Source organism: Vombatus ursinus, unplaced genomic scaffold (assembly GCF_900497805.2).
Source record: "Vombatus ursinus unplaced genomic scaffold, bare-nosed wombat genome assembly UNPS02004691.1, whole genome shotgun sequence".
NCBI lineage: Eukaryota > Metazoa > Chordata > Mammalia > Diprotodontia > Vombatidae > Vombatus > Vombatus ursinus.
In genome coordinates this window covers 1,745,192-1,770,707 of record NW_020944469.1, presented here as the reverse complement: position 1 = coordinate 1,770,707, position 25,516 = coordinate 1,745,192, and the positions used below count along the sequence as shown (strand labels likewise).

Genomic DNA, 25,516 nt, shown 5'->3' with positions numbered 1-25,516 from the left:
TGGGATTCTCTTCATTTACAGCCTAACCTCCTCAAGTTTCCTAGTCATGGAACACCAAAAATTTGAATTTTTCCAAACTGTTTTGTTTTTATATCCCTCTCCTTACTCTTCAATAGCCAAACATCTCCTTATCTTCCAGCCAGTCCTGCCCCGTTAACTTGCCAACTCAGACATTTCTCTGCATTCAGCAAAATTCAGCCCTCTAACTTACCCATCAGCATCCATCCCTCGGGTGGCCCAGGCCTCAGTCTGAGAAAGTAAATGGGAAAGCACTGGAAGCTCTTTGAAAATGTACCTGAATACACTGAACTGTTCTAGTAGAAAATGGCAAAGGCAAATGGGCCCTTCTCCAGATCCCGCATGACAGAAAAAAAAGAAGAAAGCAGTTTAATTGAGCTGGCACTTTTATGAAATGTTTATTTAACAGGTCAACCTTCCCCCCCACCCCAAACTGGAGTTTCTTCTTGTTTCCATACTGTGTGTGGGTAATGACAAAAACAGCTGCTGACAAAGCTGAACACAACAAACTATTTCAAGAGAGTATGGCTAACAGCAGCTTTAGCTTTGTTTTTTTTTTTCTTTCTAAAGGCAAAATATAAATATATATATTTTATATATATATATATTTATACACTCTACAGATCACAACAATGGTTTAGACGTGCTAAATAAGTTCAAGTGAGATCTGACAACAGGCACACCCAGGAAACACAAAGGTAAGTTGAGCTGCTTCTGGGGCTCTCATGGCCCCATCTTCTGGCCACTGGTTGAGTCTTGAGGGAGAAACTTGCCTAATGCCAAGGAAAGGGTCAGGAAGCACTGCAGCGTCACGTTGGAAGGGCCGTGCACAGGAACCAGCAGGCAGGAAAGTGGCGTCCATTAGACATTGCTCAGGGCGGCCACCCCAGGGAGGACTTTGCCTGGTAGGGGGAACAAGCATGTGGGAAGGTTACTCTAGGCCCCGTATTGGGCCGGCCCTGCTCAGCTTTCCCTAGAATGAATAAGCCTGGAACTGCTCTTTAGTCCACTGTGACAGTGGCCAACTGTTTCACCTCCAAGTTTCCCCACTATTAAGCTGGATTATGATATAGCAGCACCTTTCCTCCACAAAGACTTCATTGTTTTCCAAAATCCTTGGAAGCAAGTTCATACAAGTCCCATTTCTGTGTGTGTGGGGCGGGGGGGGGGGGGACACACTACATACAAATATGCTGAAATGAAAAAAGCCCTCAGAAGATTTAGGAAAATTCCACCTTCAGTCCAACCCCAGAAGATTCTGGCTTTTCCTCTGGACACTACAGTCAACCTCTAAACAAAGTCTTGAAAATCAATCACCTCTCAGCCATCCTGACAGAGCAGTGTGAACCAAATTCCTATTAAATGACCTAAAAGGAACATCTTTTGCTCATTATCTAGGTCTTATTAAGTCCCTGCTAGAGTGCTCCCAACAGCTGAGGAAACCCTAACAGGGCCTCAGGTCAACGTAAAATGATCCCAGCTCCTTTCATTTCCCAGACTAAGGGTTATAAAGAAAGGTCATCTTACATAGGCCTCTGCTCCCAGGCAGATCTGCACAAAAATCCCTGCAGCAGATGTCTCAGGAGGTAGATAACATCTCAGCCCCTCTCAATGAAGGGATCTAGTGTTAGCTGAATTGTCTATTAGCCTCATGAAAGGGGGACAGCTCAATGACCCCCAAACAGAGCAGGCTAACACAGGGGACGAGGGAGGACATTGTGTCCAGCAAAGCACTGAGGAATTATGGCTTTTTGCCAGGGCAAACCTATCAGCATTATATAAGACTACTGAGAGTCTAGCCCAAAATTACCACATTAGGTACTCAAATATTGTTGAAGTGAATTTTAAAATAAAGGTATCAGACAGAAGATGCCACAGACATTGAAGTACATGAACTTTCCACTAACCAACTGATGACAGGAGCAAATTCTAGACGACCTACCTCCCCACATCCAAACCAAACCCCACCCTCCTCCTTCGTTGTGTTCATCATCTCCCTTCCCCAGCCCAGCCCAAGAGGGCAGAGGCAAACGCCTCAGACAACTCACCCTCCAGCAGCTCTAGACTGGCACCACCCCCAGTGCTCACATGGCTGACTTTGTCCTCAGTGTTCCACTTGGCACAGCAAGTGGCAGTATCCCCACCACCTGACAAGGGATAGGCAAAGAGGAAGAAGAGAAAGAAAGCCGAACATTAGCTGGACATTGAGCATGAGGCAATGTGCTCTTCACACTCAAAAGCAAACTGAGGAATCCTTCCTTGGTTCCAACACAAGGGCACCTTAGCTCCAGACACTCATTTGGCTTTCATGATTTACCCAGATACAGATAAGTACCCCGAGGAGGTTCATCACAGCTGTGCTGGGTGGCAGCATCGCCATCTGGCCTACAGAGCTGGTGCATCAGCTTCCATGGCTAGGATCTGTGCAGGGTCCCTTTACCTATGATAGTGATGCAGCCCCTCTTAGTGGCCTCCACCACATTGTTCATTAGCTCTTTGGTTCCCCGAGCAAAGGCTTCCCACTCAAATACTCCAACGGGTCCGTTCCACACAATCTGTTTGGCCCGGGCCACAGCTTCCGCATACTTCTTGCTGCTCTCGGGGCCACAGTCCAAACCCTAAAAGGAAGAGATGAAAGCTAAGCCATGAAGGAAATGCACTTCGACAGATAAGAGCAAAGGCCTTCCACCTGATCCTAAGGAGCCAAGAGATAGGGCCTCTGAAGGACCAAAAGGCAGCCCCAATAAGTAGCTACTTGCTTACCTTGTGCAGAAATTGATACCAGGCCAGCAGAAAAGAATACTGATTTCATTCATTTCATTTGCAGCTTATCTCCTTAGGAAAGGCCAGGCAGGTTAATTTTATATATAATTTAAGGGTCTGTTTGCAGAAATGACCTTTTGGCAGCAGTGGGACCAAAATCAGGAGTTGGTAGCCCCAGTTCTTTAGCCCTTTCCCCCGGAGCCTTCTCCCAAGGGCCTAAGGCTCCGTGTCAGTACTGGCACCTTCTCTCAAGGGGAGCCCTTCCACACAGGGGAATACTCAGTAAGTGATGGCTAAATAAACAAATTCCACTCTCGCCTCTTAGTGCCATCTACCAAGGGGTCTCACCATCCATCCAGCAGGGATGCCAGAGGCCAATGTAGCTTGGCCAGTCTTGGCATTCTCATCAAACTTGTCCGCTGTGACGAAGTCAACAGGCAAAGTGATCTTGACGCCATTCTTCTCCGCCTTGGCCATCAGGTCTTTGACAATCTTAGCCCCCTCTTCATCAAAAAGAGAAGTTCCAATCTGGGGAACAAGACAAAAGGAATGAGAGGCTATTTGCTAAGGACATCTGCAGAAGGATAGCGCCCCATGGGACAAATGGGAGCTAATGCACAATGCATTAATATCCAAGAACAATGCAGCAAGAAAGGAGAGGAACAGGCAGAGGGGGTTGTTCACAGGGATAAATAAAGCTTGGGGGATGTGCGGGGAATTGATTCAGGCTTAGACTGGGATTTCAGGCATGCGTAAACAGCCACATGAGCAGTGATGCCCCTGCCAACTCTGTTGGTTTCATACCTCCATGTTGTTGAGCACCTTGAGGAAGGTGAAACCCATCCCACCACCAATGATCATCTCATTGACTTTGTCTAGCATATTGTTGATCAATTGGATTTTGTCGGCAACTTTTGCTCTAGAAAAAGAAACAAAGAAGCACCATCCAAATGAAGAAAGTCCCTGTCAACTCGATGAAGTTAAGTGTCAGAACATCACTAGGGAAAGATACACATTGGATGTTCCACAAAGAGGCAGCCCAGGCATCAACGCCCTGCTCTACTCTGCACCATGGCAGCCCTCCCATCAAATTCTTTGGAGCGCATATATAGACCATGGACATCTCCTCTGGGATAAAATGAGCTCAGAGTTCAAGTCGGCCCTAGGCTTTGCAGCCAGGGCTCCAGCTAGATATTCTGGGGATACTGGGCCAGGAGTATAACCTAGCTCTTGTTCCTCAGCCCCAATTTACAACCTTTGGCTTGGGTACTTTGTGCTCATCACTGAACTCAGAGCAGTTAGTGCTCCACTAGACATTGGAGGTACGTGGACTGCCATTTCAGGCTAAGAGCAAAAAGCCAGAGAACAGACGCAAACTTGAGAAGTCTAGCACTCGTTCCAAAATATCATTCAGAAAAGAACTCACTTTCTTTATGTAAACTTCCCCCTACTTAGCTAAATCTCACTCCACTGGGCAAATTACTTCTTCTCTCCATCAGTACAACAAGAACGAGTGGAGAGACCTTTTGTTTTATAAGCCAACCAAAGACAACTCTCACTTCTCCAATTCCTATCTTCTAGAGATGTCTGTATGTCAGAGCACGTGGGAAAGCAGTGGAGGAGGAAAGGGCAAAGGAAAGAAGAGAGCAAAGGAGATGGGCACCACTTTGTATCCCTTTGAAACTTTTTCTTTTCTTTTTTGGAAATGTTTTCTTTACAAAAATAAAAGGTGGTAGAAGACATCTCCCCAAACAAGTCTAATCCAAGCAAAGAGATTCAAGTAACAGACAAGGATTTCCTTGTAGCTCACTTATGTCCTGCATTCTGTTAAGTTTACCAGTCAGCCAACACTCTTCTCAACTCAGAGCTATAAGCTACACCTCTTAAAAAGACCAATACCACAATTTGATTCAGAGTCGAGGAAGTCTCCCAGAAGGCCTGGGAAATTCTTAGGGCCTTTGATTTCACTAGTAAAGCCCATACTGTATTTTGTTTGGCAGAGAATTCACCTCAAAATACTTCATCAGAGGGACAATTTTTTTTTTTTTAGAGAATGGGAAAGGGAGACAGTTTAGCAGGAGAGAAAGAAGCTGGTGAAAATGATATTTTAGGGAACACCTCAAGGGCAGGACCTATCTTCTGCCTTTCTTTATATTCCCGGTGCTTAGCACAGGGCACACAGTAGGCACTTAATGCTTATTCTTTTCTTTTTTGGTGAAGCAATCGGAGTTAAGTGACTTGCCCAGGGTCACACAGCTACTAAGTATCAAGCGTCTGGTCTGAGGCCAGACTTGAACTCAGGTCCTCCTGACTCCAGGCCTGGTGCTCTGTTCACTATGCCACCTAGCTGCCCCCTTAATTAATGCTTATTGACTGGCTGAATTGAAACCCAAAGCAAATCTAACTCTGGTGCTGACTTTGTTTTTAGATCTTCTAGTTTCAAAAATCTACCAGGCACCATTAGGTGGTGGCTTCCACCCCAAAGAGAAAGGAAGGTGAAGACCTAGGCATTTTAAAAATCAATCTCAACTTGAGAAAAGCTTCCAGGTAGAACTCCCAGGATATTCTTTCACTACTTGCTTTCTGGGGGGACAAAAATGAGAAAGATAATAATCCATCCCCATTAGAAACCTCCAGGATCCTGAAACTCTGTACTTAGGGAGCCTGGCTCTTGCTCAGTGGAGCTTCTGAGTTATCTGAAACTGGTCCACATTCCCAGGGTCAGTTTACACTGGGAAATGCTGAGTGTTTTCTGTCCCATGGACTCTAACCATTACCCAGAAAGGTCATGGACTCCAGCCAAGAGTCTTGGGGCTGGCACACAAATGGCTTTGCCAGGGGTGAGGCTGTTACCTGCTCAATGAACCTTGACCAGAGGCAGCCTCTTCTAGGTGGTCATTTCCTACCCCTTTTAGGATAAAGTGTTAACTAAGTCCCAAGCAGGGGAAAGAAACCATTTGACAAAGTCCCAGGGACCATACATGCAAAAATAAATACATTTTCCAGCTTTTTCCACTGATTGCAAGATCTGAGATTTCCGATTTTAACCCAAGGACGGAGGTCTTTTCTGCTTGCCCATCTGCCTTCTTTACTGAGGTATGGTCAAGGGACAAGTGTAAGAAGCCCTGAGAAACTAAAGTTTAGGATGGACATTTTTTTTCTTAAAATATTGGTAGGCAAAAGGCTCCAGTTATCAAATGTGAAGAGAAAACAAAAGGACCATCCCATAACCTTTAGTCTACTGTAACAACTTGGAAAGCAACTCTTACCCGCCCAAGATGGCCAGGAAGGGCCTCTCGGGGCTCTCCAGGGCCTTGGCAAAATAAGTCAGCTCCTTTTTCATGAGGAAACCACTTGCCTTCTGGGGCAGATTCACTCCCACCATGGAACTAGGAGAGAAAGGACAAAGATATGGCATTAAGGTTTCAGACAATCCCAGGCCTGGCAGGAATTCCTTCTGGGATACTGTAGGGTTGTAGCTTTCATCTAATAAGAGGGAAGCAAGCTTGGAAACCAGCTTAGCCTCTGACTCCTGGTGAAGTCCCAGAGGAAACAGTGAGAGAATACAGGTTCACTTCAGTCATATTTCCTACTAAGAGCCCATCAGCGATAACAAAACTACACGCAAATGACCAGGGACTCTACATTAGGCCTAAAACCTAAAAACTATGACATTGATACAGAAGTGAGGACAGCTTCTCATCATGACCTAAAGAAAGTGAAACAGAAGTCTTCATGCAAATCTTGCTGGACATCACAAAACAACGTGAACTTCCGAAACTATCCCTGTTCTCCAGGGTTTAATTCCCTAAGTCAACCGAGAGATAAGGTTTGGATACAGCAGGGGATTTTTACCAAAAGTGGAAAGGACATATGCATGGACAGCTCCTGAACCACCAGTAGATATTTGTAAATAGCTTAGGAACTGTGCCTGGAACACAGCCGGTGCTTAATCGACACTTGTTCCCTTCTCTCTCCCTTCTCTTTGACAGGCACGACTATGTATTATATTTATCTGCGCGTGTCATTATCATCTGGAGTCAAATGCTGGATCCTCCAAGTATAAGCTGTTAGAGTACAAACAAATCACTTGCCTTTCTGTGAGCCTCAGTTTGCTTATTTATAAAATAGAAGGCAAGGGTACTAGGATTAGTGGTATTAGAATGATCTCTAAGGTCCCTCCAGGTCTAAATCCTATGATCTAGTCCACCTGTCATTCTTAGGGTAAAACCCTGGACTAGCTCTCAACGGCTTACTGGCTAGACGTTAGAACTCTTCTGCTTGACATTCAGGGCCCTCTACAATCTGGCATCATCCTCCATGTCTAGTCTCACTTCCCATCACTCCCCTCCGTGAACCTGACACTCCAGCCAGCCTGGACAACTTTCTGTTTGCAGATGTGCCTTTGCTTATGACAATCTCTATGCCTGCAATGTCCTCCTTTCCATTTTTTACCAAATGCCTTCTCACCAGCCTTTGAAGGCCACCTCCTCCAGGAAGTACTCCCTGATCTCCCATTGATAATGACATTCCCCTCTCAGAATTCACCACTTTGTTTTGTGTATAGTAATATATAACATTCAATAATATAATAAATAAGAGGACAGACTATCATTCATGTTTGTATCTCCTCTCCCTACCAGGCAGGCCAGGACTAGATTTTCTCTCCCTTAGAACCGAGCAGAGTTCTGCGCTAACCTTAATTTTTTTCCTTAACTGAATTGCTCTCCTCAGTGGTAGGAGACAAATCAAAGGTCCAAGAAGGAAGGCCCACCACAGGATATAGTCCAGCTAAGTTACCCAACTTATGCTCTTCTAGAGGATACAATAGTACAAAGCAGGTCAAAGCTCTCTCCATGATGATTTAGACACTCAAGTGTAATAAATAATTAGCCGGCTAACGACAAAGCTGGGGGTGATTTCTCAATTAGTTCCCTATTAGTGGCATAAGCTTTGAACTCCTGCTCCTTCATGTGGGGGAGAACTAGCTTCCTCTTCAGGGCTAGCATTCTCTTGTCAGATAACTCCATGAATATTAAGTTTTCATTGTCCCCTTTGGGGACAATTGGGAAAATAAAATGTGAACCACAGACAGCTTTATCCATATCTCCCGGCTCTAAGGATCATGACTTTCAACTTTTCTCTCCTCTTTCATTTTGAAGGCAACACTACCAATGGAAGGAACTGGGTACCTGTGGGCCCGGTGAGCAGTACCAAAAGCATCATTGACGTAGACGTCCCCCAGCTTGGACAGGGATGCTTGGAAGGCTTCCACTTTGGCTGGCTCAGCTTTGATCTGAGAAAAAAAAAACACAAGGAACATCAGTATCTCAGAAAGCAACTAAAAAAAAAAACCAACAAAAACGTTTCTTACCATCATTAAGTGTTCCTTAGAGAAAAGAACATAGCACAGGTGATCTTATACAACAACTTTAAAGACCTAGGAAATGTGGGCATCATTTTTTTAAAATTACCAACAAGATCACATGTTCTCTTTTTTCTCCTCTCCCTAATGCTCTAAGTCTCTATGGGATGGTGGAAAGAGCACTAGGCTTGGAGGCAGAAGAAACTTCACTTGGTCCAGACTGCTCCTATCCCCACCTGTCACTCACTAGCTACATCCTGAGATAAGTCACCTTGTCTCTGTGAACCTCAACTTCCTCACCCATCCAAGGAGGGGACTGGACTTCGGTGTGCATGCCTAGAGCTCAGCCTTGGAGGGGGTGGGCCTGAGTGACCCAAATGTCCTGTTGGATGAGGCGCTAGTTTTTCTGGCTTCCACTCTCATTTGAACACATCTGCCTTTGGAAAAGTTGTGATTTCATTGTGTGTCCCACAGAAACCACTATGTATGAAGGTACTGCCTGCCTGGTACAGAATCCCTCACATGGGTTCCTCACAGAACTGTGGCTAAGACAAAGTAGAAGACAACAAGGATGGCGTGTGACCAACTGCAGCGACAGATCGGTGCTCCGAGTTGGTTGCAGTTGTCCAAGGGCCAAAAACAGAGACTCAAAACAAAGAAACAAAAGCTAGGACGACTTAAAATACCATTGAACCATTCAAGACACTCCCCTAAAGGGATGGCATGACCCTTCTGAAAAGGTTGTGTGGTGACAAATTCAGGAGGTGAAATAAAAATATCCAAGAACCAGGGTAGCCACAGGCCAGCAAATGGGCACTGACATTGAAAGGGCAGAGACCAGAAGGTGGAACCCAGAGTGTTTGCACTGCAACCCAGCAGGGCTATTTCCAAAATGTGACCCAAGCACAGTCCTTTCTCAAAGAGCAAAGTATAGGAGGCACCCGTTTGAGAGGCGGTGGAAGTGGGCTACCATGAAGTAGGAGCTTTCCTCAAGTCTTCCAGAGAATCAAGAGAAAAGTGCTCAGTCTGCTGCCCCACAATCCTTCAAAAACGGCACTTATTATTAGGGAGTAAAAGACAAGCACCCAGGTAAGTCAGGTCAAGTTACACCACCAAGCATCTACTATGCAAGTGTTTAGTATGGGTCAGGCACTGTGCTAAGTGCTAGGGACACAAAGAAAGGCAAAAACACTGTCCCTGCCCTCAAGGAGCTAATAGTCTGAGAGCATGCTAAGAAGATGGTGGAGTAGTCAGAAAACTCTTTAAATTTCTTCCACAAAAAAAGATAGAACTTGGCCTCAGAGCAGCAGAAATCAACACAAATAAAACTGGGTAAAGCAGTAGTCCTCCTAAGACCAGGCCAGAAGCCCCCAGGAAAGACCCCACCTCTTTCAGCCAGAGTAAAGTGCAAACACCTCCAGGCTGACTCTGCAGAATCAACAAACAACAAGCCCTGGGGGCAGCTGAGTTGAGAGGCAGCCCAGAAGACAGTGGGGGTAGGGGGTAGGGGGTGGGAGGGGCTGGGGTCTGAAGGCTGAGTAGGAAAAAATTGAAGGACTTTTCACTGTTGAGGGACCCACACACAGCTGTGCTGACCAAACTCACCCTGGGCTGTGGCTGCAGGGAGAAGGAGCTAATACATACTCATGAGTGCAGTAGTAAGGGTCAGGGACCCTGCTGGCTGAGAGCCCTAGCCTTGGCTTAGGACAGGAGAGCCCAAGGTTGGGCCCCAAGACAGACCTCAGAAAATAACAGTAAGAAGGACCTGAGGCTTGGGCCATCATTCCCAGTACCCCAGGACTACAAGGTGATTACACTAATAGCTGTTAAAAACAAAATTAAAAAAAAAAAGAGTAAGCAAAGGAGAAAGAACCCAACCACAAATAGTTACCATGGGGATAGGGAAGATCTGGGTTCATGTTCAGGGGAAGATAATGGAGCTAAAAAAGCCACTCCTTTTTCAATAAGAAACATCAAATGGTCCCAAGCACAAAAAGAGTTCTTGGAAGAACTTAAAAAGGACTTTAAAAATCAGAGAGATCGAGGAAAAATTAGAAAAAAAAAATGAAAGTAATCCAAGAAAATCATGAAAAGAAAGTTAACCAGCTGGAACTAGAGAATCAAAAACTTAAGGAAGAAAATAATTCCTTGAAAACTCAAATTGGGCAAGGGGAAGCTAATGATATTCTAAGACACCAAGAAATCATAAAACAAAACTAAAAAAATGAAAAAATGGAAGAGAAAGTGAAACATCTCATCAGAAAAACAACTGATGTGGAGAACAGATAGAGGAAAAATAATACAAGAATAGTCAGACTACCTGAAAATTATGATTTAAAACACTGATCTTAATATTACAAGAAATTATCAAGGAAAATTGCCCTGAAGTTCTAGAACAAGAAGGCAAAGAAGAAATAGAAAAAAAAAAATTCACCAATCACCACCTAAAAGAGATCCCAGGAGGAAAACTTACAGGAATAGCATAGCCAAGTTTCAAAGCTCACAGGTTAAGGAGAAAATATTGGAAGCAACAAGAAAAATACAATTTAAATATCATGGAGCTATACGGTAAGGATTACACAAGACCTAGCAGCTACTATGTTGAAGGACTGTAGGTCTTGGAATACTATATTCTGTAAAGCAAAACAGCTGGGGTTACAACCAAGGGTAACTTACCCAGCAAAGTTAAATATAATTCTGAATGAAAAGAAAAAAAAATGGACATTTAACGAACTCAAAGATTTTCAGGTTTCTGTGACAAAACCCCCAAAACTTATGGAAATGTTTGACATATAACATCCAGGAGAAATATAAGGTAACTATTAAAGACCAATTATAAGGGACTCGATAAGGTCAAATTGTTTACTTTGTATGTGTGAAAATATTAGCAGTATTCTTATGATTGTCATTATTTGGATAGTTTGAAAGAAAGGCCTGGGCTGAGCTGAGTACGATGGGATGATTCTAAAAAAAATAAAACTCTAGGGAGAGATTAAAAAAAGCAATTATCTCATACAAATGAGGCATAAAAGGAAAAACTAATACAAAAGAAGCTAGTAGGGAAAAGGGTGCTTGAGCAGTGCTTGAACCTTACTCTCATCAGGAATGAGTTAAAGAGAGAACAACATATGTATCTAGAAGGGTATCAAAGTCTTCTAAATTCAGAAATAAGTAAGAAGGCAAGGGGATAGGGCGGGGGGAGAGGACAAGAGAGGGTAGGTAGAAGAGTGGGTAGGTTAAGGAATAGGAGGGCAAGGGACTAGGTAGAAGTACAGCAGAGGAGTGAGGAAGGACACAGTAAATAGGGTGAGAAGGGTAGTGAGGCAAAATAGGAAGGAGGAAAATACACAACAAGTAACTGTAGCTTAGAATGTGACAGGGACATAAAATGGAAACAGATAACAGATTAAAAATGTGAGTTCAACAATATGTTGCTTTCAGGAAACATTATAAAAATGAGATACACACAAAGATAAAATAAAGGGCAGGAGTAGAATTTAGTATATAAAAAAAGCAAGGATAATAAACATGATCTCAGACAAAGTTAAAGTTAAAATAGATTTAATCAAAAGTGAAAAATAGAGGAACTACATAATGTGTCAGCAACATTATTCAATATTGTTTTATTTAAAATACCTAGACAGTATAAAATACCTGACTGTATACCTGCCAGAACAGACACAGGAACTATATGAACATATACATAAAACACTTTTTATACAAATAAACTCAAGATCTAAATAACTAAATACTTACTGTTCATGGGTAGGTAAAGTCAATAATTGTTTAAATGGCAATTTTACCTAACCTATTTATTCAATGTTAACTCAATTAAATTACTAAAAAATTATTTTACTAAGTTAGAAAAAATAATAACAAAGTTCATTTGGAAGAACAAAAGGTCAGAAACTTCAAAGAAACCAGGGAAAAAAAGATGTAAAGGAAGTAGAATCAGCAGTTATCAGACTTTCTGAACTATATTATAAGGCGAGAACATTGTTGACATGTAAAAAGGATAATTTTGATTATTTTAAATGAAAATTTTCTTGTATAAATAAAACCTATGTAGCCAAGAACAGAAGGAATGCAGAAAACTGGGAACAAGGTTTCATGGACAATCTCAGATAGGATGTGACTGGGTTGGAATATTGCTGCAGTGTAGGAAATGATCAGTGAGCTGATGAAAAACACGGAAAGACTTGGACTTATGAAGGAAGATGCTATCCACATTCCGAGAAACAGACAATAGGAGAAAATAAGTCTTACATATGTGCATGAGTGTATATATGTATACATGTACGTTTACAGATATCTATGTCTAATTGTAGCCTTCTTTGGGAGGGAGGGGAATAAAGTAAAAAGTGCACAGCAGAGAACAAAAGAAAACCAACAAGGAAGCAAAGAAAGCTGGGTAGCTTTGAAAACAATGTGTAACATTTATTACATAGGTTTTCTTGAAATGGTAATGTATTGTTTTATACCACAACCTCTCTTATGGTCTGCTGTGTACATGGCAATTTTTTTTTCTTTTATCATTTTGTATTTAAGTTTAAAATAAAAAAAAATTTACCAAAAAAAAAAAGAGCTTATCTTCTAATGGAGAAGGCAACGAGCAGGTACAAGATAGATGGAACACACTAGCTGAGAGAAAGGAATTAGCAGCTGAGGGTCCTGAAGAAGGCAAGATTTGACCTGAGTCTTGAAGGAAAACAGGAAAACTAAGAGGCAGGTGAGGAAGGAGAGCATTCCAGGTAGGGGGCACAGTCAAAGCAAAGGCACAGAGAGATGAAGTATCATATTAGAGAAACTGCAAGTAGGTGAGTCTGTGGAGGAAGAGTGAGGTTTAAAAAGACTGGAAACCTAAGAAGGGACCACATTATGAAGAACTTTAAGATCACCTTGGCAGCTGAGTAGAAGACAAATTGGAGATCCAAGTAAGAGGTGATGAGGGAGGGCCCAAATTTGAGTTGTGGTTCCATCAGTGAAGAGAAGGGGGCATATAAAAGAGATGTTTTGAAAGCAGAAGTGCTTACGATATGGGACAGTCAGAAGGTTTAGGGTCAAAACCCTTCTTCATAACCACCCTCTGTGATAGTTGGCTCCAAAGGACAAGCACTTTTTGGTTAAGGAAATGGAGTATTCAGGAGGTTAGGTGATTTACCCAAGATCACATAACTAAGCTTTGGAGCTGGGAACTGAACCCACGGCTTCTCTTTTCTACTCTATATAACCTAAAGTAAGTTCTCTTCCTAAGAAAAAGGCATGGGGATCCCTGCCCACTTGGGACTGTTCAAATAAATGGAGCACAAACATTTTAGGAGAAAAATGCTCCAAAGCAGTGGTATCAAACTCAAATGGAAGCCTGATTGCTGCAGCTGTAAACTGACTTAGAAAACCACAAATTAACATTATCTATGTTGTGTTGCATTTGTATTTATTTTGTCAACCATTTCCCCATTACATTTTAATCTGGTTCTCGACACCCCCAAGTTTTGTCAGCAGCCTCTATACAGAGGAGGTATGACCACCTCAAAGTCTTCTTCTAGATGACCTTTTATTGGCTTTTGGAATGGGAGAGTCTAAAGCAGAGGTGACAAGCCCTGGTATGCTAAATAACTAGACACGCGTCCCCCCCCCAAAAAGCATTGCCCCAAGTTCCTTCTTCGGGCTGCAACTTGCCTTCTGTCACTCTCAAACTCTCAAGCTAAATGTCTTGGGTTTCAGTGGAGAAAGGGCACAGCACTGTAGGTCAGCCTTCTACTACTACTGTAGCAAAATGATGCCAAAGATAGGCGAGGGCAGGACCAGGGCTACTGGTGCTAAGAAAAGAAACTGCTTAATAGCAAGCACTCCCTGTTGACCTTAGGAAAATGTCAGCTGTGCAAAATGAGACCAAGACACTTAGCAAGGAACTTCTCTCTGCTTGTTCCAAGACCTTAAAAGCAGAAACTGCTAAGATCACCTCTGGCGCCTCCTTTTAAGCCATCAAGCAAGTAGGAAACGATCCCAAGAGAACCAGCTCTAACAGCTGGCTTAATCGCCAATATTTGGCTTTCTGACCATATGGTTCAAATCTGTGCAAGAATCTAGTAGGCAAAGAATCAGGAGGCTGAATTATTGTTCCAGTAGCGACAAACCTTCCAACAGCAGTCAAATTCCTCTACCTCAAGAGATTCAAGGTTCTCTTTCTGTAAATTGGGAGAAACAGCCACTTCTGCTGACTTCAGAGATATTGAGAAGGAAAATTAATTTGGGTATGAAGGTACTTTGAGCTCCTCTGCACCCCAGGGATGGACATACCAGGCTTGGGGGAGTCATAACAACTCCCTACCTCAGTTGTTTTTCAATAGGAACATTCCCAACTACAGTAGATTTAATTTACTTTTTCAAATGCCAAGCCCTCCAAGTTTCTCCTCTTTCCAAAGGACAACACAAAACACCTTCCCCACAACCCCAAGCCTTTTGTTTTAGTCTTGCAAGAAGAATTCTTGAACCCTAAACTGTGTAAATGTTGCTCAGCTCTGCTGAAGGCTCAGCCTAGTCACTCAGCCAGTAAGACCCTGCACTCACTCGCCCTTTGTACTCCCCACATCAGAGTAACTCCCACTACCCTTCCAGAGTGATTCCTTCATTTAAATCATATGCTATCAGAAAATAAGAACAGCAACAAGAACAATAATGTTCTGGGTTAAGCTTGGGCCATGGTGTGTTACAAGGCACATTCTAAAGGGAGCGCCTTAGGGCAGCTGGGTGGCGCAGTGCCTAGAGCACTGAACCTGAAGTTAGGAGGAGCTGGATTCACATGTGGCCTCAGACATATACTAGCTGTGTGACCCTGGGCAAGTCACTTAATCCCAGATTGCCTCTCAAAAACAAAACAAAGAGAGCATCTTTAGTAATCATGCTTGGACATGAATGGTTTACATGTATTAATCTGTTTTTAAAGCCACACGAACCTCCGCCACTCTGTATATACCCACCCTTCATTTTTCACTATCAGATACAAATTCGATGTCCAAACCTAAGGATTTACCTTGTTCCCAGAAGCATCTTTGCCTTTTCCTTCTTCTTCTACATGGAAGCGAAGATTCTCCAACAAAATGATAGAACCGTTAGGTGGGTTAGCACAGGCTTGCTCCACCTCTGGACCCACACAATCCTTCAGGAACAGAACCTCTCTGGGAATTAAGAGAAGGATGCAGAGATCTGAGTAGACTGAAAGCTAGGAAACTGGTGACAAATATGCCTGCCAACAGAGCCCACCCAGGAGCCCACCCAGCCCCCAGACTCCAGCACTTACTTCTTCAGCAAGGATTTGAGCTCCGCAGCCACGGGCTCCAAGGAGTATTTGTCAGGCATGGGGATACCATCAGGTCGGCCTAAATGGCTCATCAGAACAACAGACTTGGCTCCATTATCCAAGCAGTAATTGATACTAGGAAGAGCAGCCTTAATTCTGCAAACCAAAAAGGAGAGGTAATAAAGAGATCATCCCTACAAGTTGGTAGGGACCTTTGCCCTTCTCAAGTCCCTCTAATACTTCATTCTATCTTTGAAAATCCTATCTAGGATAATAAGTTACATTTTATCCTGATCCTCTGACTACCAGTAGACTTCTCCATCATGTGTCAATGTGGCAGATATATAAAATACCTGAAATAGATAGATTCAAGATGGTGGGGAAAGGGAGAGACACTTTTTTCCCTTCTTAAGACATGTTTTAATTTTAAAAATAAGTGTAAGCCAGAAATATCAAGGAAATTAAAATGTCACTTTGTGTGCCTGTCACTTTGTTTAGTAACTATGTATAAATTGATATGCATAAAGGTAGCTCATTTTGTATATTTAAAACTTGGTTTATTTACACAATAATCAAAGTGACCTACAGAATTTACTTTTTGTTTTGTCTTTGTTTTTGGCAATTGGAGTTAAGTGACTTGCCCAGGGTCACACAGCTAGTAAGTGTCAAGTGTTTGGTCTGAGGCCGGATTTGAACTCAGGTACTTCTGACTCCAGGGCCGGTCCTCTATCCACTGCACCACCTAGCTGCCCCTAAACTGATCTCCTAAAGACTATAATGCTACTTTTTGGAAATCACCTGATTTTTTACAACAGATGTTCTGAACCTGGAATCTGTGAATAGACTGGGGGTGGGGGTGGGGGGTGGGGGGAGTGGAATCATAAACCTGAATTGGGAAAAAAAATTTGTTGTTGTTCAGTCATTTCAGTCACATCCGACTCTTCATGATCCATTTGGGGTTTTCTTGGCAAAGATACTAGAGTGATTTTGCCATTTCCTTCTCCAGCTCATTTTATAGATGAGGAAACTGAGGCAAACAGGGTGAAGTGACTTGCCCGGGGTCACACAGCTAGTAAGTGTCTGAGGCCAGATTTGAACTCAAGAAGATGAGTCTTCCTGATTCCAAGCCCAGGGCTCTATCCACTGGGCTACCAACCTCCTGCTTCCTTTGTAATTCTGTGCATTGAAAATCATTATTCATTCATTACACATTTATTAAGCACCTACAAAGTGCCAGGCACTGTGCTAAGCATTGGGGATTCAAAGAGGCAGGAACTTACAATCTAATGATCCTCATTATTCTAAGAAGGTACACTTACCAGCAGACTGCCAAAGGGGTCCATGACCCAAAAAGGGTGAGCAGGCTTTACACATTCCCCCCCACATCCTCAACTAGGCCCAAGGGACCTCAGTAGGGAGAGTTAGTAGAGATCTTACCTCTGGTTGTTGGTTATCTCTTTGTTTTTCATGGGAACATTAAAATCCACCCTGCAAAGAATAAAAGTTCCAAGGTCAGGCACCATGAATGATACATGGGACAGGGCCCTTCAGGGAAACACTTACCTCAACTCAAAGTACCAAAGCCATCTTAATTCCTAAGATACCAGACTTCCACAATAAGAAAACTGCCTAAGCGATGCACATCAATGCATGGCTACAGTCTTATTCTAAAGGCAACCAGATATATAATAAGTTCACAGGGGTGATCTAGGGGTGATCAAATCATTTTGCTGCTCTCTCCAAGTCCTTATAGGTATGATTACTGAAAATGAAGGGTCAAGAATTCAACAGGGAAATGAAGAGCCTGATTAAAAGAATCTCACTGCCCTATGGATTCTCCCTACCATTGAGAAGCCCTGGGATCCTGAAACAAAGGGAGAATGGTACAATATTCACAAATTATCCCTCTCCAGTCATATCAAAACCAAGAAGACTCCAGGTTGGCCCTGTCATCTCACGGGTCAAGTCTACTTTACAGATGAAAGTGATTCTGTAATGGTCACATACACCAACCCAAAAAACACAACACTTCCCTGGTGCTTGTCCTTACAACTGAAATGCCCCTACCCACTAGACCAGGGCTTGTCTGCCAATTTTAAAGAACCATGAATTCTCTTCATTGACAACAACGGCCAATTCTTCTTGTAAAGTTAAAATGAGATGATCTATAGATTTCTCAGGACTTTTTGGGACCTCAGCCTATTTCACAGGATGCTGGAGCTAGAAAGGACCTTAGAGGCCTACATTTTTACTGATGAGGAAACTGAGACACAGAGAGATTGAGTGACTTGCCCAGAGTCACATAGCTATCATGTGAAGTAGGCCTTTCTGGCTGAGTCAAGATCTCTATCCACTATACCATGCAGCTTCTCAAGTTTCTATCTGCCTAAAAACAGCAATATGGGATAGTGATGTTTCTCTACAAGCATATACTGCAATCATTTGATTCTATTTGCTTGGGTCCTCCCTCTACTGATTCAGACTATAACCCCTCTTGAACTTAGCAGACAATCCTGGAGAAATCCTATAGCCAAAAAATTCACCTCGTCAGGACCTCTGAAGATAAGCTGCTTGTCAGGCATCAATTGCCTTTCCCTGGCTCGCTAGGACCTAGCAGAACTTGGGGTCCACTACTATAATAGTGATGGCTTATGTTTCCAGAGGGCTTTAAAGGTTACAAATCACCTCACCTGTGATCTCCATTGATCCTAAGCACCCGATAAGGCCAGTGTTCTTATCTTCATTTTACAGAAGAAACTGAGGTTGACAGAAGTTCAGTGGTCACCCAAAGTGTCTGAGGTGGGGCTCTGATGCAGGTCTCCTGCCTCAGTCCACTTGAGAACCAAGAAACGGCTGCTCTTTTAAAAATCCAAAACCAAGTTCAGGTAACTCAACCCTAACTAACAGTTGGTTTTGCTTAACTCTCTCTCTCTTTGCTAGTGGTGGAGGGGAATATTAGGAAATGACTGGTGTCAAAGGGCATCATATTAAGAAGTTTTCACACAATCTAGGGAAGAGAGTAGTGGTGGAAAGGAATCCAAAATCTTTTCTTGAAGGCTGAGCTCCATTCCACAAGGCTAAGAACACAGAACTGCATCAGGGGAAGGAGGAATTCTGGATTCAAGTATATAGTAAATAGCGGCCTGAAATTCCAGAGTAGTTCAAATGAGAAATAAAATTCAAGAAACTAGGAAGAAATTTCAGTCAGAAAATAAAGCTCAATGAAAAACCTAAAATCAAAATTAACAGAGTAGAAAAAATCAAATAGCTTGACTTAGAAAACATTTTTTTTAAAGCCTATATCCTGCTGAGGAAAGAGATCTGTATTGCAGCAGGTGGTTTCGGGCAATTTGATCAGATCCCAAGCATCTCCTTTTAAATATCACAGGCAAGGCATCTTGCCAGCTTCAGTTCACATTTCAAAGAGGACGAGAGAGTAGTCTATTTTAATGATTCATTTTCCCACAAAGTATGCAGTAGGCCCATGGTGAAAAAGCTAGGGACAGGGCATTCCCTCTGAAACACAGCTAATGCTTCCCTCTCCTCTTCCAATGAACAACTCCATAGAGGAATGGAGAGAGAAGTGAGTTACTTTCTGATACACTAGGGGGCCACAGTGTCAAGCAAGAAAGTCGTGTATTGGATTCCAACACTCTTCCCGCTCCTAGCTCCTATAACGGCCCTTCTCTTTTCCTCATCAATTCCTATAGCCTGACCTTTCCTATTTACTCAAAGACCCTTCCACCTAATTCATCTCATTCCTACCTCCCAATCTTCTCTCAAGCTATGTCAAATGACTAGAGAAAGCCCCCTTATTCCACGTCCTCTCTGGCCGAAACAACTGAAATCTCAACCTTTCCCTATTATGGGCTTCATGTGTTGGTGAAAAGGGGGGATGGCTTCACTTCTCTAACCTTTGTTAACCTTCCCCTGTAAAATGGTGGTACTTTCTCTACTGCCTACATTACAGGGAAACTGTCAAGAAAAGTGATTTTACAGCTGTAAAGCACTATATTAATTCCAGGCAACCCTATCTAATTAACTAACAAGGCTAAGAGAGACTTGTTTTACCCACAGTGTTTTCAGATTCAGGGGGTAAAGATTTTGGAAGGGAAGGGATTATAAGAGAAAAATACCTGCTGTTAATGGGACAAGCTAGGAAAAATGGTTGCTAGGTAGAGGTATTACTTTAAGATGGTTTCAGCAAAGACAGGCCAGCACACTAATACCAGTCATTTCCTAATATCCCCCTCCCCCACTAGTAAAGAGAGAGAGTTAAGCAAAACCAACTGTTAGTTAGGGTTGAGTTACCTGAACTTGGTTTTGGATTTTTAAAAGAGCAGCCATTTCTTGGTTCTCAAGTGGAGCTGTTCAAAATTTTGGAAAATATTTTGGAATTATTTTTTAAAAGACTCTCAACTGCTCGTATCCTTTGACCAACCAACTACTGGGCATCTACTCCAGTACTCACAGAAATACTTTTCTTGGGGTAGCAAAACCGAAGAAAAACTGGAAACAAAATGGGTGCTCACTGATTGAGGAATGGCTGAAGAAATGATGGTATACTGATCCAAACAGTATTCTCTTGCTACCAGCTAAAAACAAGCTAGTTCTGCTCTCTTCATCACCCTTGCATCTAGACACTCCTGGAAATGTACCAATGTGTTTCTCATAACTGGTCAGGGGTCAGAGTTTGCCTATAATAGCCAAAATCAAGAGCTAGGGAGTGGGTTTTTAGGGCAGTCTTTGTCAACCAGCAGACTGGAATTAATCAGCATCTCTTGAAAAGACCTATGCCGGTCTGTTCAATTTTCCTTTTAGGGTGGTGAGGCAGGGGCATGTGGGCCAGAACAGAGGAGAAGTGAGACAGTACACTGCACTGCAAGGCAGGCAGGTTCATTAAATCAGGTGACCAATACTGCCACATGCCAGCCAGAAACTCAAAAAAGGGGAACATACACCCGGTCTCTCAATGGTGACCAAGGCCTGGATCAATCACTCAAACCTGCTTCTTGAAGACTCCCAGGTCTACATAGCAGAATAGGCCGAGTTTTCCTCTTGGCTCTGGCTCTTCCTCCACCTTTCCCTCTGGACTGCCACAGGCTTCTTACTCATTCTCTACACCTCACTTTAAACCACATTTCTCCTCCCTCAACCCAGACAAAACTGGGGCTTGCACTACATCCAGATAGGCCTGAGGTTCATAATCTGAGTTCTCTAGCAATCCGGTACAGGTGAAGGCCTGGGAGGGAGGAGTCAGGTTCTATTCTTAACTACTACTAACAAGGCACAACCTTCCACATCTATAAAATGAAGTTTCATTAAATGATCCTTAAGCTCCCCTCCAGTTCAAATTGCCTAATTGTCTGATTCCCATCTCTACTGCCCCACCTAAGCAATAAATCCTTTCTCACTGGAACACACACAGCAGACTCAGAAAATTAACAGATGTGCTGCCAAATAAGAAAAACATGAAAATCCTTTTTTCTCCCTTCTAGTCTCAGTTTCTCTCTCTACGGCTTCCGCTTTGGCTTCCATTTTCATCCACTATCTACAGATAGTCTGTCAGGTTACAACATGTCAGTGGGGGGAAAAAAAAGCAAAGAAAATGAGGAAAGAGAGGTGCTTAACAAGCTGGTAAAGGGCTGTGAGGGGAAAGGAAATGACATTGCATAAAAGTGGCAGCAGAAAGTTTACTCATAGGGTTGGGAAAACTGAAGGGCGATGTAGTGACACAGCCAGTGAGCCACTAATTGGCTGCACTTTTTTAACTAAATTTTCAGCATAAGTGGTCATGCTATATATCCCAAATATTATTCACATGTAAGTCAGGGGGCCAGAAGAGTGGGCAAACTTCATAGTTCTCTCTGCTGGAGAGGACAAGCAAGTGGTCAAAAGATCAGGGGTTCTGGGCTACTGCCAGCAACCACCACAGGAGCAGAAAAGCAAAAGGAAATTGTGCTGGCAGCAAGCACATGGCTGACTGGGCCTACTGAAAAAGTGGGCCCCGTCCCACCATCCCAAGTGTGATTCATCATTCAAAAGACCTACACAAATTGGCAGAAAATGAAACTTCCAGACCTCCTCAGCAGCCAAGTAAATACAATGTTCTTGATCACAACCTTTGGCGAACAGAGGCAAGGTCCTGCTGCTTTAACCTGCCTAAGGATCCAGCAGTCAGGAGACCAGGGATAGACCAGCCTCTGCCACTGACTAACTGGGGTGACCTTGGACAGGTCACTTTCTACTGGTGCCTAGCTAATTCCCCTCATGTCCTGGGCTAAATTAGGAGAAATTCTGAGCCCTTTGGAGGAAGATGCTTATCATATCAGGTCCAGGGGGAAAGATAAACACATTCCACTCTCCTTAACTCCAATCAGGTTAGTTCCAGAAATCAAAGTTCCATTTTCATCTATCTAGGGGCTAAAGAGTGAATGCCTGGTGCTGCAGATAGAGGCCAGCCACCTGAATGTAACCTCCAGGCCCCCATCCTACCCCACCTGGCTGCATGCATGAACCAAGAGAAAGCAGAGGTGACCTTGAGAACCCTTGAGCCTAGAGATGGGGTGAGAAGAAGGGAGAAAGGAAATAAGAAAAGACTCCAAGATGATTGTATATGACCTCTACCTTTCTGTGTCTCAGGCAGAAGTCTCCAATACATTACACAAGCACTTGAAATTCTCCATTATCTAGGAGGGGCCCTTATATAAAACAAAAGCAGCTCAAAGATTGATTGCATGTCTCCAACTAAGTCAGGGAAATGTGGACATCGGAAAATGTTTCTTGGAGGTATAGGCTGCTGGATGATTCTGATGGTGAATGGCGACACAGGAGAGGTCATGTGTGGCCCAGCTTATCCAGAGCTAAACTAGAAACAGGGAGTTAAGCTAAATGACCTCCTCGGGTCTCAGCCAGGATTAAAAATCTGTCTCAGTTCATTCTCTTCAATTCCAAATAAATGTCCTGAAGGAACAGCATGTTGAAGGGGACTTTCCCACTGCTTGATGACTGTTAATATCCAGGTCAGAAGATCTGCCCAAACTGGGAGAGAACCTGGACAACCAATAATCACATACTAACCTGTCAATCAAGCATTCCCACAAAAGGAATGATGGTACATTGCAATGCAATATACATATATGGCCTTCAACCTAGGGACTCTTTTAGACCATGAGAAATCAAACTGTTCCACAATTCAATGTCTGGCTGCTGTATGCTCTTATGAGCCAAGAATTGGTGGGGGGACTGACAGACCAGAAAGGGCCGAAGAAGTCATTCTACTCCACCCTCTCATTTTACAAAGGAAGAAACTGAGGCTCAGAGATGTGACTACCCAAGGTAACACAAGTGGCAGAGTCAGGTTCTCTAACTCTAATTGAAGCTCTCTTTTCTAAGCCATCATTCTGGTTTCTTTTTTCTACCCTAAACCCTAAAGGAGGAGGGGAAGCGTTCAGAAGATTCGAATTCGGAGTCCTGCTTCCAAGACCCAAAAATTTAAAAAAAAAAAATCACCTCATCCTTCAGAGCTTGTTTTTTTCAAATGCAAAATGGGAATAATACTAGTCTTCCTACTTCACAAGAATGTTTTAAGAAGCAAATTTATGTAAAACACTTTGTGAGCCCTTCGAGGAGAGAAGGAAGAAATGCTTGGCAAGAGAGGAAATGGGGCACAGGAAAATCTCAACAAAAACAAGGAAAAACAACTCTGAAAAGAGTGCTGCATCTGGAGTCAGAGAACCTGGGGTCGGTTCCCTGCTCTACCATTCTCGAGCTGTGGGACATTGGGTAAGCTCCCTTCCCGTCTCTGAGCCGGAAGTTTGTTCATCAATTGAAGGGGTTAGACTGGATGCCCTTTAAGATCTACCCGGACTCTAAAACGATTATTTATGCTAAGATCCTGCGTCCAGATTCCGAGGGAGAGAAGAGTGGACTCAGGAGTGCGGGGATAAACGCTTACCTAGAAATTACCTCGTGTCATAATCCTCCTCATGCAAATGCATCGGCCCGCAGCCCAACCCAGCTAGGCACAAGGCTTGTTACACAAGCTTGGTGGAACATTACTGGGTAGCACCCCGCACCCCCCACCCCCACTTCCATACGTCTTAATTCGCAGAGCTTTGAGGCACTGTTCTTCATGCATCCTCAATTTCGATACAGCAGCTGAAAAAAAAAAGGCGCCTCCTTTTCTCCCGGGGGTGGGGGTGGGGGGGAAGAGGGGCTGGAGGCTGGGGGAAGGGATTCTTTATGTAATACTGGGAGCCACGCGGGCCCCGCCTGGGGGGGCAGGGGCAGGAGGGGAATGACCTTCTGAGGGTCCTTCTAGGAGCAAGGGGCCCAAGGGGCCCGCACGGTGAGGTCAACGCCCCACAGGGCGAGGGATCTCGACCCCAACGAGGCTGAGTGAGGAGGGGGTCGGGAGGAGGGAGAGACAAGGAGAAAAGGAGCCCAGTGAACTTGAGTCAGGCACCAAGGATGCCCACACCCCGACTCGCCCGCGGGCTCACTCTGGAGTTGGGGGGGGCCTCTGGGGACCCCGGAAGGGCGCGGGGGAGACAGAAGAGGAGGCTCCACGGAGAAGGAGCCGCCGAGAATTATTACCTCATGATGACCCTTTTCCCCTTCAGGTCCACCTTGTCCAAGGTCAGTTTGCTGGACAGAGACATGCTGGCGGTGAGGAGATCGCGGGACGGCTGCGGCTGCGGCTGCGGCTGCGGCTGCGGCTGCGGCTGCGGCTGCGGCTGCGGCTGCGGCTGCGGCGGGAGCTCGGGCTGCCGGAACTAGGCACTGCTGTGCACAGCGGGGTCAGCGCCTACTGCCAAGTGCCCAGCGCCGCGCACCTCGAGGAGCACCCCGAGAGCCCGCCTCCCCTCCCGCGCCCCGCCCAGCCTGCAGAGGCTCCCGAAGCCCCCATTGGGCAGGGCCGCAGGAGACGCGCCCAGCCATTGGTCCGGCCCGCCCTTCGCAGGGCTGGTGGGGTGAGTGGGAAGGGGTGACGTACGAGGGAAGGCTGTCACGTCCCGCACGCAGCCCACTCCGAGTGAATCGGCCCGGGCGGATTAGGGCGGGGCCCAGAAAGAAAGAGAGAAAGAAAGAAAGTGAAAAGCTCCTTTCTGGGCTGCTGGCGCGCACCCTGCGGAAGTAGGGCCACGGCCTCGGGCTGCTGCCGGAACTGTGCCCTGGGATACCAGGCTGCCCTGGAGAAGAAGCACTTTGCAGTCAACCAGCAAGCACTTATCGAGCGCTCAATAACGGGCTAGTCACTGGGTGTGCAAAGACCAGAACGAAACGGCCTCTGCCCTCAAAAAGTTGGCTCCAAACGTGATGCCGTCTAGCAGCTCAGAGCCCGGGAGTGGACAAAAGGCACAGACACAGGCCCTGGTCTCTGCAGAGTTACTGGAGACACTAAAGGCTCCACGTGCTTACATCGGGTGAGAAAGGCAACGGAAACGAAACAGGGGAGGGAAATCAAGTTTCCTTGTTGACTTGGGGCCTGACTTGAGTTTTTGTCGATCTCGGGTATTCCACGCGTACAAACCTCCTCCACCGCAAACGCAGATAAGTAGATTTGTCGGATTAAGATCGGGTCCACTACCAAATCAATCATGGCTCTGACAGTTATTGTCGCCTAGATGACAAATCATTGTGAGGAAGAAGGAGGGAACTCAGCTTAGGGCACATGGGAAAAAATGAGTTCCTCTGCCTTCCTTCTCAGAGACGCCTTTAGTCTGAAATCCTAAGGCAGAAGAATGAAAACCCCGAATCAAGTCTTCTCACCATTATTTGCTTTCCCCTGCCTAACCCTTTCCGAGACCTTCTGAACTGTATCCTCACAACCCTGCTTCAGCTAGGTAAGTTCTGCCAGGTACCGTATCTAGTCCACCACTCTATGCCCTACTCAGAGACTCAGGTGCCCAGTTCTCACCATTAACCCAGGTCCCCTAAAAAGCTAAATTTATAAGAAGTGATATAAAATAAAGAAGGCAGAAAAAAAAAATATATACCAAGGTTACTAGATGTAAATAAAAACAGCACTAAATGGATACTGTTGGTATCAATCTATGAAAGTACAC

At 44.3% G+C, this 25,516-nt stretch overlaps 1 protein-coding gene across 1 annotated transcript; it reads right to left on the bottom strand.

Moving 5' to 3' along the window:
- Window positions 1-386: 386 nt before the first annotated feature.
- Window positions 387-24,171, bottom strand: PGK1 (phosphoglycerate kinase 1). The gene is made up of 11 exons (XM_027839649.1): window positions 24,045-24,171; window positions 16,884-16,934; window positions 15,447-15,602; window positions 15,180-15,324; window positions 7,974-8,077; window positions 6,051-6,170; window positions 3,586-3,700; window positions 3,130-3,309; window positions 2,459-2,636; window positions 2,067-2,165; window positions 387-920 (listed from the first exon to the last, which is right to left on the bottom strand). The coding sequence occupies exons 1-11, from the start codon at window positions 24,107-24,109 to the stop codon at window positions 880-882; spliced, it is 1,254 nt and encodes a 417-aa protein (XP_027695450.1). The 5' UTR covers window positions 24,110-24,171; the 3' UTR covers window positions 387-879.
- Window positions 24,172-25,516: the final 1,345 nt, after the last annotated feature.